The sequence below is a fragment of the Sus scrofa genome, chromosome 4, assembly GCF_000003025.6.
Source record: "Sus scrofa isolate TJ Tabasco breed Duroc chromosome 4, Sscrofa11.1, whole genome shotgun sequence".
Taxonomy (NCBI): Eukaryota; Metazoa; Chordata; class Mammalia; order Artiodactyla; family Suidae; genus Sus; species Sus scrofa.
In genome coordinates, this window is record NC_010446.5 from 94272807 (window position 1) to 94288882 (window position 16076).

The 16076-nt window shown below is 40.4% G+C and overlaps 1 protein-coding gene across 8 annotated transcripts in view; it reads right to left on the reverse strand.

The window, feature by feature from the left end:
* The window catches only part of DAP3 (death associated protein 3), a 42033-nt gene that overhangs the window by 16347 nt on the left and 9610 nt on the right, over positions 1–16076 (reverse strand). For 4 of the 8 annotated variants that reach the window (XM_021089714.1, XM_021089713.1, XM_021089711.1 and 1 more), the window contains 2 exons: positions 4974–5020; positions 594–716 (listed from right to left, as the gene is read on the reverse strand). In XM_021089714.1, coding sequence (XP_020945373.1) covers positions 594–716; positions 4974–5015 — 165 coding nt within the window. In that variant the 5' untranslated portion in view covers positions 5016–5020. Of the gene's footprint in view, positions 1–593; positions 717–4973; positions 5021–8163; positions 8351–16076 lie in introns of all 8 variants that reach the window. The other 4 variants (XM_021089710.1, XM_021089709.1, XM_021089716.1 and 1 more) reach the window with 2 other exon arrangements.

Sequence of the window (16076 nt, forward strand, 5' to 3'; positions counted from 1 at the left end):
ATCCACTTAGAAAGGTGAAAGTACCAGATTGGCTGGTACCTGCCCTGCTATGTGATCCTGGGCAAGTAAGTCAATTTCTTTAGGATTCTCCATAGCAGGATTGGTGAACCAAGGCTGGCTACCCATTTTTGTAAATAAAGTTTTACTGTAACACAGCCACACCCATTTGTTTACGTCAGAGCTAAGTAGTTGTGACAGAGACCACTTTGGCTCATATGCCTAAAATAATCACTATCTGTTTCCTGAAGGAAAAATTTGCCAATCCAACATATAGTAAGATCAATAATAACTACTTAATTTAACTTCTAAGGAACTGACTTATTAAGTATTTACCATGTACCTACTCTATGCCCCACACAACCCTTGGCATGAAGTGAGTTCAATGGTAGGAATTAGAATAGATGTGGATTGACCTGAATTATGCTACCATGGTATCAGAGATGGATGGGGAACACTGGGGTTCCATAACGCTGTTGCAGGTACATTGCCTGACTATATTTAAATCTGCTTAGCTTCTTTGGGTTTCCGTTTTCCTGATATGTAAAATGACTTAAAGGTCCTGAAAAAAATCCATATGCACATTAGCAACTCACCGGATCATCCTCACTGGTGCGAGAAATAGCTCTGGGACTCTTAACTGGAACCTGGTTATCCAGATGAGCAGCAAGGCTTTGGGGTGCCTGGGTCCCCATATACAAAACATGTCCAGGGTCCAACTATAAAAGAAACCATTTTAGTGTTCTGGAATTACTAGGCTTTTTATTCTTGCTACAACACTGAGGTGTTCCCCCCGCCCCACCCCCCTTTTTAGGGCTGCATCTGTGGCATACGGAAGTTCCCAGGCTAGAGGCTGAATCGGAACTGCAGCTGCTTGCCTACACCATACCCACAGCTATGTGGGATCCGAGCTGCGCCTGAGACCTACGCTGCAGCTCATAGCAATGCAGGATCCTTTGACTCACTGAGAGAGGACAGGGAATGAACCCGTATCCTCGTGGATACTAGTCGGATTCTTAACCCAGTGAGCTACAACGGGCACTCCTACGACACTGAGGTTTTAAGACATATCTGCCATATGGAAAAATATCACTAACATGCATTTTAGTTTTATGTAAACCAGATTCCTGTTATTCTTTATAGTTCTCTAAGTCCAATCATATTATTCATACTGTGAATCGGTTCCAACTTGCTATGTCTGGGCTCTGTCCCATATGGAAACAATTCCATCAGAGATTGTTCAGGAGCATAGCTAGCCATTAACAACCTAACTCAGGAAACGACATTTAATGCTCTTGCCCACAGTGATGAATGGTGGCCAGTATTGTACAATTCCCAGCTGTCTAGTAATCCTAGTGACCTCAGTTATTAGGGGATTAGTGCAGTGTTCCTATTTGATAGGTATAATTACACTCCCTGCAACAATTTTCTTGCTAGCTGTGCCCTGAAATAAAGAATCCTTTATTAAGGACATGTAATGAGGGAGTGTGTAAAGCATCCAGCTAAGTGAAAATAAACTGCTCTCCAGGCATGTCAGTGAACTGCACTTGGAAACCTCAGAAGTGGGGAAGGGTTAGGGGAGAGGATGAGATCTCAGGAGACAAATCTGAGAAAAAGCTAACTGGAGAATTCCCAAACTGGGTACAAGGATAAGAGGCCTTGTGTAGAAGTGAAAAGATGCCAGTTACAAGACAAAGATTAGAGTATGAAGCCAGCAAAATCAGGCGAATGGAGGTGTGAGAGATGGCTCTAATAAGGGAGTCTCTTGCTAGGTCAATAAGTAATATGAAAGCTGCCTGAACCAAGCAGCTTCATGAGTGTAGACAAGGTATACTGTTTTTGTACTACCTCTCCTAATACTTACCCATTTAACAAGAAGACCTTAAACTCCATTAACAACTTTATTTTTTCCCCCAAACTGATACCTTCACCTCTAAATCTCTGACTTTTCATCTTTCATAGTCTAGGAGATTTGTGCTCCCCAATACGTTTAACCTTCAGCTAATCAACAAAGCTTGGATGGTTCCCTACTAATATCAAAATAAGTCTCAAAGTCCTTAGCATGATAATCAAGGCCACTGGTAGGAGTTCAACCTACATTTCTAGTCCTATGCCTTTCCAAACTCTATACTCCAGCCAGACAACCATGCTAAAATATGTTCTTCATTTTCATGGCTTTATACTTCTGTTCATTCTACTTCAAATTCCCTATTTAATCTTACTCATCCTTTAGGGCTTATCTCAAATGTCAAATCCTCTGTGAAGATTCTCCAGACACCTCCAGGCAAAAGTAATTATCTTTCCCTCCATAGGGATAGCATTTTCTTTGTACTGCATGCACTTTTACTCTGCTTTGGACTACATTCACAGCTTCTGTTAACTGAGTACCTACAAGATGCTGGGCAATATAGGGTTATACACACATTATTTTTGAACCATGAATCCTAGAAGATAGGTAGAATGTTATGTCTATTTTATTGATGAGGGAAACCAAGGTTTGGGGAACTTAACTTTGTCTAAGGTCACAGGGTGGGTAACTGATGAAACTAGAATTCAAATCCAAGTTTGTCTGACTCCAAAATCTTTATCCTTTTTATATCATTTTGTCTCCTGTTCTAGGCCACAAGCACTTGGAGAAAGGATCAGGTTTTATTCATATCTGATAAACTATTTCTTTTTTTTTTTTTTTTGTCTTTTTTGTCTTTTGTTGTTGTTGTTGTTGCTGCTATTTCTTGGGCCGCTCCCGCGGCATATGGAGGTTCCCAGGGTAGGGGTTGAATCGGAGCTGTAGCCACCGGCCTACGTCAGAGCCACAGCAACGCTGGATCCGAGCCTCGTCTGCAACCTACACCACAGCTCACGGCAACGCCGGATCGTTAACCCACTGAGCAAGGGCAGGGACCGAACCCGCAACCTCATGGTTCCTAGTCGGATTCGTTAACCACTGCGCCACGACGGGAACTCCTGATAAACTATTTCTATGTCTACTCCCATATTTTGCCTGTAAGCCATTTTGGAAATACAGCAACAGCAACAACAACAAAAAATATACAAAACATATACACAAAACTCAAACAGTATCATGTATAGAGCGAGGCCAGTGTGAATTCAAGGCCTGTTATGTCAGCATAGTGATCTGAACAATACACCCCACTACTGATACAATTTTCTCATTTCTACTGGAAAGTATCATGTCTCTAAGGCAGCAGTCAAGTGGAAAATTATAGACATTCAAGGGCCACAAGGTGGTGCTATTTCTACAAGAAACCTATGACTTTTTAGTTAAACGCTAATTTTGCAGCACATTAAAAGCTAGCAAAATGGATTCCTTACTTCTTAATGTCATATATGGCATCACCTAGCTAGTCTCATTTCCAGGGAAAACAACCACGTGTACAACTGCCTCTGCACAGTTTCAGGATGAAAATCACACAGTTCAAAAAACAGCATTCATGAGCCAATAAAGGTTACTCTAAACCAATCCACAAAAAGCATAAAATTCTTCTGACATTTCTCTGCAGTTCTTTCTCAGGTCTTTCTCGCCTGCTAATAAGGAAGAAGAAATTGTAGACTTTTAATGGAATCCATCCCTTTGTTCTTTGCTTTTATTTTAATTTTATGATAATGGGTTTGTTTGTTTGTTTGTTTATTTATTATGAGAAAGGACCTGAAACAACACCCAGCTGCCTGTAGGGTCATAATGGGTTATTGTGTTTGTTTGTTTTTGCTTTTTAGGGCGACACCCGTGGCACATGGAGGTTCCCAAGCTAGGGGTCGAATAGGAGCTATAGCTGCTGGCCTACGCCACAGCCACAGCAACATCAGATCGGAACTGTGTCTGCAACCAATACCACAGCTCATGGCAATGCGGGATCCTTAACCCACTGAGCAAGGCCAGGGGTTGAACCTGCAACCTTATGGTTCCTAGTCAGATTTGTTTCTGCTCCGCTACGATGGGAACTCCAATAATGGGTTATTTTATGTATACAGGTTTGTCATGAGTCTGGGGTTTGGGGGGGTGGTGAATACTATAGGAGGGAGGGATCCTTTTCCAGGAATCCAATTTGTAATTAAATGATTAGATGGAAGTGACTAAGTGCTTCTGGCTCAGTTCTTATCCTTTAGGACTTAGCTCTGGTAGCATTTCCTTTGGACCCTATAATCCACATTAAGTGCTTCTCCTGGGTGCTGTTACAGCACCATGCTGTAACAATCATTTATTCATGATTCCACTACTGAACTTTGAGGTCCTGAAGAATATGGACCACAAAATGGAATACGGCACAGTGGTTAAGGCCACAGGCTTTGAAGTCAGACAGACCTGCTATCTAGTCTGGGTTAGATAACCAACTTCACACCATATTACTTTAGGCAAGTTAGCCTTTCTAATCCTCAATTTCTGCGTCTGTGAAACAAAGCTCTTATCTACTTCATGAGTTGGTCATAATTGATGCCCAAAAAAGAGTACCCTTTATTAGTGACATGAGTCATCTTAGAATCCTAAGTACCTGCCATATGGAAGGTACTAAAACATTATTTGCTAAATAAATGAGAGAATGCAGCAAAGCAACAGAATGGACTTTCTGACAGATGATTTTGTTATTTTAATCAGCTATCAGAAATTGGCAACTTATTCAATACTTCATTGAGGGAAGATAATCATCAACCCAATTAGAGAATAATAAATGTTAATAAAGATAGCTGCACTTAAGCTTATTTATCTATTTTAATTCTCCTATGCCAGGGTAAATTCTTAAGCAAAACTGTTCTATAAGACCTGCTACTGGATTTTTAGCACAATGAAGTGTATGGGCAGAGAAATGGAATTGTGACTGTTCTTTTCAGTGTAAACTTGTAAATTCAAGCACTAGTCAGCTCAAGTATTCCAGAGAATTTTATTCTGGGTACAGTGATTCCAGAAAAGAAATCCACCTAAAGACAGTTTGCACAAACTATTTAGGTCAGTTAGGACTCACCTTATGGACCCTGGAGATGAGCCTTGTTACTCCTTTCAGCATTACCTCTGCAATTTAAAAAAAAGTGAAAAGGTAGGCCACCACTGGGAAAAGATATCTGCACGATAGATTAGTATCTAGAATAAAGAATGTCTTTAAATTTATTTTAAAAATGAAAAGACACAAATAGACATTTCACAGAAAAGAGAATGCAAATGGCTAGTAAACTCAAGAAAAGATTTTCACCTTTATTACGAATCAGGGAAATGTAAATTAAAAACACTACAATGAGGAGTTCCTGCTGTGGCACAGTGGTTAAGGATCTGGTGTTGCTGGGCAGCTGTGGCGTAGACTGCAGCTGTGGCTCAGATTTGATCCTTGACCTGGGAACTTCCATATGCTGCTGGTGGGGCCAAAAAAATAAAAAATAAAAACCCAACACGATGAGACACCACCCACAACCACCATATTAGGAAAAATGAAAAAGACAACAGCAAATGTTAAAGAGGGTGCAAAGTATTGGGAACTTTCCTATACTGTTTATGGCATCATAAATACAAATAAATATCTTGGAAAACAAATTTGGCATCATCTGCGAAGTTGAAAACGTACATGTCTATGGCCCAGGTATTCCACTCCTTTGTATTTATTTTAGAAAAACAGGTTATATGTACACTGGGAAATATGTATCACAATGTTCATAGTAGTAGAACATGGATTATCAAATTCTAAAAAAGTTCAAACGTCCATTGAAGAAGAGTGGTTAAATAGAGATATGGTCATACAATGGAACATCATACAGAAATAAAAAGAATAAACGAGAGTTCTTTTGTGGTCTAAATTAAAACCACTACAATGAGGAGTTCCTGCTCAGCAGGTTAAGGATCCTGCACTGTCCATGCAGTGGCTCAGGTTGCTGCTGTGGCACAGGTTTGATACTTGGCCCAGGTACTTCTGTACACTGGGTGGGGCACAGCCAAAGCAAAGCAAAGGAAAACAAAACAAAACAGCAAAATCTCCTGCATTTACATGTATGACATAGATGAGTCTCAAAAACTAATACTGAGTGAAAACTGTAATATATTGCACGACATAATTTATATAAAACTCAAAAACAGGGAGTTCCCTTCATCGCTCAGTGGTTAACGAACCCGACTCGGATCCTCATCCCTGGCCTTGCTCAGTAGGTTAAGGATCTGGCATTAGATCCTGGGGCAAGGTACACAAAGAAATTGGTAATGAACTATTTCAAATGATGGATACCGGATATATGAGTATTTGCTTTATTTTATACTGTGTGTGTTATATTTATTCATTTGTATGTTGGAAGTTTTTTTAAAATTAAAAAGCCTTAATCACAAGGGAGCTAAAAAATGTTTAAAATACTTAAATGCAACTCTCAATATTCAATAGTAAATAGCATAACTAAATCAAATCTCTAGGTAATTATGTACTTCATTTTGACTAATAAGTTTCACCTTTCTTACATATGAAATCTTTAAAACAGCAGCAGCAACAACAGTGTTGCACCCATTTATTCAACAATAACAAAAGAGTTGTACCCATTTATTTAAAAGTTACTGAGCACCTATGATGTGCCAGGCCTGTGAATAAGATGGTGAACAAAGCAGTTATGGTCTGTGACCCAATGGAGCTTGTACAGTACAGTTAAGAGATGCCACAAACTCTTCGAATCCCATCTTCTTTTAGTTTCCAAGTTTATTTTTTAATAAAGACGCCAATGCATTCCTTCAGTCACTCAAGAAATTTGTGATGTGCTTCCACATGCCCATGCTTACAGTGGTGAACAAGACGGGCATGGTCTCTACTGGCTTGCCTCCCATTTACATGTGGGAATCCAAGGCTCCTTTGCTGTGCTTCAAAATCCTAAGTCTAGAGCAGCAGTTCCCAAAATGAGTTTGTTGACTACTAACTAGTAAAAAAATGTACCAATGCTCTCTGGCCAAAGAAATTTGAGAATGCTATATAGTTATTCATTTCTTGAATAATTACAATATATCACATACTAGTATATTTAAAGGCTTTGGGAATATAGTAAGGGACATCATGTTAATCCAAACTGACTTGGCCTTGGGAATGCTTGGAACTCCTGTTAAAAAATACTATCTTTTTTTTGTCTTCTTAGGGCCTCACCCACAGCACTTAGAGGTTCCCAGGCTAGGGGGTCGAATTGGAGCTACAGCTGCCGGCCTACACCACAGCCACAGCAATGCAGGATCCAAGCCACGTCTGCAACCTACACCACAGCTCATGGCAATGCCAGATTCTTAGCCCACTGAGCAAGGCCAGGGATTGAACCTGCATCTGCATGGATACTAGTCGATTTGACAACTGCTAAGCCATGATGGGAAGTCCACAAGATACTATTAATAACACTCTCCTAGATGGTAATGGAAGGGCTGTTGCTGTGGAGTGAGGTGGTGGCTGTGAGCATGTGCCCAGGCCTGAAGAGGAAGCTCTACTAGGCCACAGGCAGAGGCAAGGCCCCCTCTATTCTCTGATGTTTAGCTGTTCTTAGTTCTGCCGACCACTGCCTCCACTGCTGCCCAACAACTGTCCAACGTATACCACTGCCACCTGCTGCCTAATCCAACTGTGCAGAAAAGAGCTAAAAGAGCAAGCCCAAGACCACTATCCTTAGAAAGGCCTGTTGCAAGGCTGCCCCTTAGCTGCTGTCTGGGAACCTAGATTTCAGGAGAGTTCCTACTATTCCCAGAACTGGTAAGAGTGGGTCACTGTGCCCACACTGTTTATACAAACAGGACATTTTATGTTAAATACCTACTTTCTTTCTGGGAGCCTGGAATTTTAGTACATGCTAGGCAGAAAATGACTACACAACCAGCCCCACTAAAAACCCTGGGCACTGCGATGCTATTGGGTTTCCCTGAGTGGCAACATTTCATGTGCTGTCCTAACTTCTTCTTCTTTTTTTTTTTTTTTTGGTCTTTTTAGGGCTGCACCCCTGGCACATGGAGGTTCCCAGGCTAGGGGTCGAATTGGAGCTGTAGCCGCTGGCCTACACCACAGCCACAGCAACACGGGATCCGAGCCATGTCTGTGACCTACACCACAGCTCACGGCAACGCCGGATCCTTAACTCACTACGGACTACGGATCGAACCCGTATCCTCATGGATGCTAGTCAGAATCGTTTCCACTGAGCCATGAGAGCAACTCTAATACTCACGGATGCTAGTTAGGTTCGCCAACAGCTGAGCCATGACAGGAACTCCATGCTGTCATAACTTTTCACTAAAGGAATTAAGTGTGTCCGATGTGTCATTTACTGGGAAAGGACTCTTGCAAGCTTACGTCTGGTTTCTTTCAGATTTCGCCCAATGTGCCTTCGTCCTTTGCTGATTTTGCTCTGTATCCTTTTGTTGTAAAAAGTAACAGCTGTTAAGTATGACTATGTGCTGACTTCGGAGTCCTCCTAGGGAATCAGAGAAGCTGGGGGTGGTCTTGGCAAACACCAATACAACCACCCAGTGCCACCTCGAATCAGTCTCCACCTGGTACCCAATACCACCGGATACCATCACTGGCACCCACCACCACCGTCTCTGAACAGCTCAATTTTCTTAACCTGAATTTTTTTCAATCCTCCCTTATTTTAACTACTTCAGCTCCCTGCTTCCTTGCTGATCTAGGTCCGGCTAACACCATACTAACTCTACCTATCAGCTGATTTCCAACCCTAAGCCCTCCAACTCAACTTTCCCAACTACCAAACTAGTCATGACCCCAGTGTCACTACAAGAGCATCGGGCCCACTCAAGCCTGCTCCTTGGATCATCTCAACATGCTCTGGTACAACCACTAATATGAGACAGCTGTGGGCTCCAGCTCTGGAGGGAGGCAGGTCCTAGAAAGAGTGGGTGACATGATCCTGAGGTCACTATTTCTTCTTCTAGGTATGCCTGTGTCATTAAGGCCATTATTCTGGCCCTGTTTTAGATATTATGGGAAGAGCTGGTCAGGACAATGTGACCAGTTTTCCATCTTATATGCTGCATCTTATATCCATATTACAACATTGGGTCTACCAGCCTCCAATCTTGAACCACTCTAATCCATCCCCTCCACTGAAGTCTTGCTCTTATAACCCTTTAATATTTTACCACTGCTTTTAAAGGTAAAGGACACATATGCATGCATGTGTGTGCGTGCACACAAACACACACATGGCTTACTTAAGAATAATAGAAGATACTTTGAGGAAAAAAAGGGGGTGGTGAATCTCAAAAGTCTGATCTTAAAGAGGAAATCTGGACTAAACCATACTTTCCATATCCTCTTAAAATACCTATAAGTAGAAAAAAGTCCTAATGATAAGACAAATGAAAGCAGAAGAATGGAATATTTGCTCACTCTACATTCCAGGACATTATACAAATCGGGGCACTGCAAGAAAAAGGCTCAAAGTCACTAATACTATGAAAAAATTGAGTACTGATTTCTCCTCTCAGTTTCTTCATGTCCTTTGAATGCTGATTTGCAGAGTACAAGTTAACCACATGTTTATTACTGGAAGGCAGGTAGAGGACAGGTTTCCTATTAAAACTGACTGATGGTACAAAATGAAAAGAATTATGGGATGGATGGTGTGATGGCTGCACGATAATGTGAATGTACAATATCATGGAATTATATACTTTAAAATGGTTAAGATGGTAAATTTTGTTATGTATATTTCACACCAAAAAAAAAAAAAAAAAAAAAAAAAAAAGAGAGAGAGAGAGAGAGAGAGAAAGGAGTTCCTGTTGTGGTGTAGTGGGTTAAGGACCTGGTATTACCAGAGCTGTGGGAGAGATCACAGGTGTGGCTCAGATTTGACCCCCAGCCTGGGAATTTCCATAAGTGTGGATATGGCCAAAAACAACGACAACAAAACAACTCACCACCACCATAAAACCCCAAGAAAACAAAATAAGACTGATGGTTAAAACTAGAGATAAATAATCTCAAACCTTCTAGGAAGTCAAAATGAAGAAAAAAATTCTCAAAGTTATCATTAAACTACTTCTCTAATATTGTTCAACTACCATCATTCTGAGATACAACTTGTTGTCTATTTCTGCTATTCCAGGAAGGAAGAGTCCTCCTTCCAATCACAGTTGTTATTTGTTTAAAGTGTGGATAAAACAAATTCCAGAGACAAATAACTTCCTTAGTCTTTAAACAATTTGAGTTTTTTTCAGGTGCACTTAGAAGGGGCTTTTACTCACTAGTGTATTTAAAGTTCTATCACTCTTCTGATGACACTTTTTTAGCTAGTTTTAGAGCCCTCTTTCTTAAAAAAAAAAAAAAATATATATATATACACATACATATATATTTTCTCATAGAGGCCAAATGTATACCAAAAAGTTGAAAAAGCTTGTAAAAAATTTAGAAAAGGTATCCCAAAGACTATACGCTAACACTTCAATGGTCACAAAAAGTCATAGGTCATTTTTTAAACTTTTACTATTGAGAAATTTGTAGACTCACATACAATTGAAAGAAATAATACACGTTTCATGTATCCTTTACCCAGTTCCCCCCAAAGGTAACATCTTGCAAGAATAAAGTACAATATCACAACCCAGATAGTGACACTGATAGAGTCAAAATACAGAACATTTCCATCACTTTAAGGATCCTTCATGTGGCCCTTCTATAGCCTCTCCCACTATCCTCCCATTCCTTAACCCAATGAAAACCACTAGTCTCCTCTTTATTTCTATAATTTGTCATTTTAAGAATGTTATATAAATGAAGTCATACTGTATGCAACCTTTTAATATGGGCTTTTTCCACTCATCATAATTTTCTGGATATTGATCTTGGTGTCCTGTTATATGTATCAATAGTTTGCTCCTTTAATCCTGAGTACTATTCCATGGTATGAATGTGCCTGTTGGTTTAACCAGTCATCCACTGAAGGACTTCTTGGCTGTATCCATGCTTTGGCTATTGCAAATAAGCCGCAATGAAACATTTCTGTACAGATTTTTGTGTGAAGGATCATAAATTAAGGCGATCTAGTTCACGAACTAAACTCTTTTAGAACTAGTTCATAATTTGTGCTACAATGATCTTAATAACAGTATTTTTCAGAAATGAGTAATTTTTAAGCACTGTCTCACAACACAACCCTATAGTAGGTAACATTATATCCAGGTGAAAATAGGGATGAATAGATTAACTTGCCCAAGGGTATATAGCCTAAATGTGGCAGTCTTGAAATTCAAACCTATGTTTGACTCTGCAGCCTTTCCCATTAGCCACTGCATATATTACACAGCCAATTATCAAAGTGCCTGAACATTTCCACTGATGGGGAATTCACAAAGCAGCCCATATCATTTTCAGACAGCTTTTATGGAAAGTTCTTTCACAATCTTATTGCTTCTTTTCACTATCTTGGTCTTTCAAGTTGTATAAGCTATCTTCCACAAGATAAAGTGAAGATAGTTATGTCCCCTATTTTTTTCTTTTCCCAGGTAAATGACTTCAGTTTCTTAAAGCGATCATCACCCAAGTCCTTTCTCTATATTACTCATCGATACTTTTTAGCTATCATCTATCATTTTTCGATTTCATATTTTCAAGAGTAACTATTTTGCTATTCTATAACACCACCATTTCATCGAGAACAAAGCTCACTAACATCAGTTCTTTCTTTTTTAAACAAATATTATCTAAAAAAATGCCAGTAGCCTTTGTTACAGAAATTGTCAAACTGATCTGAAAATTCATATGAAAATGTGATGGACTCAGAATAGCCCATATAACTTTGAAAGAACAAAGTTGTAGGGTTCACATTCCTAATTTCAATATAGAGCTACAGTAATCAAGACAGTGTGGTATTTGCATATGTCTGTAGATCATATATATCATTTTTTTTATATATCTACAGATCAATAGAACAGAGTTGAGAATTCAGTAATAAGCTCTCATATCAAAGTCAGTTGATTTTTGTTGTTGTTGTTGTTTTGCTTTATGACCATGCCTGTGGCTTGTGCAAGTTCCCAGGCCAGGGAACAAACTTGTGCCACAGCAGCAACCTGAGCCGCTGCAGTGACAATGGCGGATCCTTAACCTGCGAAGTCACACAGGAACTCCCAGGTGATGGTTTCTTAACAGAAAATTCAAGTAACGAAAATAAAAATACTTGAAGTTCTCAAGTTGCTGCTGTGGTGCAGGTTTGGTATCTGGCCTGGGAACTTCTGCATGCATTGGGTGCAGCTAAAAAATTAAAAAATAAAAATAAAATACTTGGACTTTATCAAAATTAAAAACTTCTGCTTCAAAAGATACCATAAAGAAAGTTAATGTCCACTCACAGAATGGGAGAAAAGATCTGCAAATTACATATCTCATAAAGGAATTGCATCCATAATATACAATGAACTCTTTACAACTCAATAATAAAATGACAATGTAATTTAAAAACAGGCAAAGAATTTTTGCCTGTTTCTCCAAAGATATATAATAGCCAATAAGCACATGAAAAGATGTTCAACACCATTAGACACTAGGAAAATGCGAATCAAATCCACAATGTGATACCCCTTTACATTCACAAGGATAGCTAAAATCAAAAAGGAGAGACAATAATAAGTGTTAAAGTGGATGCAGAAAAACTGGAATCCTCATACATTGTTGCCAGGACTGTAAAATGGTGCGGCCACTTTGGAAAACTGCTTGGCATTTCCTTGGAAGTTTAAAATGGATTCACCAAATGACCCAGCAATTCTACTCTTAGTTATATACCCAAGAGAAATGAAAACATGTGTATACACAAAAATTTGCGCACAAATGTTCATAGTAGCATTATTCATGACAGCCAAAATGTAGAAATCATACAAATGTCTATCAACTGTTAAACAGATTTAAAAAATGTGTTGTAGTCATTCAATGGAATATTATTCAGTAATAAAGAAATGAGTTCTGATACATATTACAACATGGATGGACCTTTGAAGAAAGGGAAAGAAGTCTGTCATAAAAAAAACCTTCTGGAGTTCCCATCGTTGCTCAGTGGTTAACGAATCCGACTAGGAATGATGAGGTTGCGGATTCAATCCCTGGCCTTGCTCAGTGGGTTAAAGGATCCCCGTTGCTGTGGCTCTGGCGTAGGCTGGCAGCTACAGCTCTGATTAGACCCCTAGCCTGGGAACCTCCATACGCCATGGGAGCGGCCCTAGAAAAGGCAAAAAGACAAAAAAAAAAAAAAAAAAAAAAAACCCACCTTTTTACATGTAGTATAATTCTAATGATATGAAATGTTCATGAAAGGCAAATCTATTGCAATAGAAAATTAGATTAGTGGTTGCCACGGGCTGGAATAGGAGAGAATGGAGAGTGACTGCTGATGGGTTCTATCTGGGGTGATAAAAATGTTCTAAGAGTTTTCACTGTGGCTCGGTAGGTTAAGAACCTGGCTAGCATCCCTGAGGATGGGGGTTCCATCCCTGGCCTTGAGCCCAGTGGGTTAAGGATTCAGAGCTGCCTCAAGGTGTGGTATAGGTCGCAGACACAGCTCAGATCTGGGGTTGCTGTGGCTGTGGCTCAGGCCAGCAGCCATAGCTCTGATTCAACCCCTAGCCCAGGAACTTCCATATGCTGCATGTGCAGACCTAAAAATTTTAGAAAAAGAAAAAGTTCTAAAATTAAATAGTGGCAATGGTTACACAACTTTGTGAATATACTAAAAACCCACTGAATTGTATACTTTTTTGGGGGGGGGGCTTTTCTAGGGCCGCACCCGTGGCATATGGAGGTTCCCAGGCTAGGGGTCCAATCCGAGCTGTAGCTGCCAGCCTATACCACAGGCACAGCAACGCAAGATCCAAGCTGCGTCTGCAACCTACACCACAGCTCATGGAAACGCTGGATCCTTAACCCACTGAGCAAGGCCAGGGATCAAACCCACAACCTCATGGTTCCTAGTCAGATTCGCTAACCACTGAGCCACGACAGGAACTCCTGAATTGTATACTTTAAAGATACTGAAGGAGTTCCCTACAGCATGTTAAGACTCCAGCATTGTCACAGCAGCAGCTTGGGTTGCTGCTATGGTGTGGGTCTGATCACTGGCCTGGGAACTTCTATATGCCTCAGGTACAGCCAACCCCCCCACCTCCAACCAAATAACAACAACAAAAAGGGTTTTATGGTATATAAATTATGGTATGTGATACGTCCCTGTCATGGCTCAGTGGTTAACGAACCTGACTGGCATCGATGAGGATGTGGGTTCGATCCCTGGCCTTGCTCAGTGGGTTAAGGATCCGGCACTGCCATGAGCTGTGGTGTAGGTTGCAGACGCAGCTTGGATCTCGCATTGCTGTGGTGTAGGCTGGTGGCTACAGCTTCAGTTGGAGGTTCCTAGCCTGGGAACCTCCACATGCTGTGGGTGTGGCCCTAAAAAGAGAGAAAGTCAAAAAAAAAAAGAAAGAAAAAAATAAATTATGGTATGTGAATCTCAATAAAGCTGCTTTTAAAAAAATGTTGCTTTTTAGACATATTAAAAAAACAGCAATAGCAGAAGCTAAATGCACTGATTAACTACCATATGCCAGGCAATGTACTAATATACATTATATACTTTGTTATTTCATCATCATAGCATCCTTTGAAGCATTTTATCAGCTGCTGCATAACAAACCACTCCAAAATTCAGTGCCTTAAAACAATACCTATTACTGCTCACAGGTTTATAACTTATATGCTGGTTAGTTCTTTCACTCTGAGCCAGATGTGGCGATCTTTCTTCCTTCCTTCCTTCCTTTCTCTTTCTCTCTCTCTCTCTTTTTTTTTGCTTTTTAGGACTGCACCTGGGGCATAAGGAAGTTCCCAGGCTAGGCGAATAGGAGCTGCAGCTGCGCCTACATCACAGCCACAGCACCGCCAGATCCCTAACCCACTGAGCAAGACCAGGGATCGAACCCATGTCCTCATGGATCCTACTCAGGTTTCTTACCTCGGAGCCACTATGGGAACTCCAAGATTTGGCTATTTCTGAAGGGCTTCCTCATGCATCTGAGGTTGGCTTCAGCTGGGATGACTGATGCTGCTCCACATTGTTTCTCATTCTCTTTGCAATGTGCCTTGGACTGGTCATAGCAGTAGCAAAATTCCAAGAGAGCTAAAATACTTAAGATCTCTTCAAACTTGGCTCAGAACCAGTACAGTCTGTTACATTCTACTGTAGACCATTATAGGTCAACCAAGATTCAAAGGGTAGGAAGTAGACTTAAACTCTTTATGGAAGGATCTGCAAAATCATAATTTTTCTGACATGAAAATTTATGTACTGTTTATGTACTGAAAACCACTGTACTGTTCAAAAATAAGGAAGCTTGGATCTAAATATGGTTATTGGACTTGAGAGCCAATATTCCTTATTGCTATACCATATTTCTTCCTAGGGGCCTCAATACTTTATTTGTGCAGCTATTTGTCGATTTTGATCTTAGCTAAAAATAAATGAAATATTAAAATTCAATTTTAGGAGTTCCTGTCGTGGCGCAGTGGTTAACGAATCCGACTAGGAACCATGAGGTTGCGGGTTCGGTCCCTGCCCTTGCTCAGTGGGTTAACAATCCGGCGTTGCTGTGAGCTGCGGTGTAGGTTGCAGACGCGGCTCGGATCCCGCGTTGCTGTGGCTCTGGCGTAGGCTGGCGGCTACAGCTCCGATTCGACCCCTAGCCTGGGAACCTCCATATGCCGCGGGAGCGGCCCAAGAAATAGCAACAACAACAACAAAAAAAAGACAAAAGACAAAAAAAAAAAAAAAAAATTCAATTTTATTAATTTTGAATCTTATTTCAGTTTGTTAATCTCCCTCTCTTTTTTTTGGCTGCACTTGCAGCATGCAGAAGTTTCCAAGCCAGGGATCACACTCACACCACAGCAGTGACAATGCTGGAAACTTAACCCACTAGGTCACCAGGGGAATTCCAATATCTTCTTTATTAATAAGAGTTTTTGAAAGTCCACAATTTTATTATTACTGTTTTATTCCTGCACCAGCAGCATATGGAAGTTCCAAGGCCAAGGACAGAATCCGTACCGCAGTTGCAGCAATGCCAGTTCCTTTAACCCACT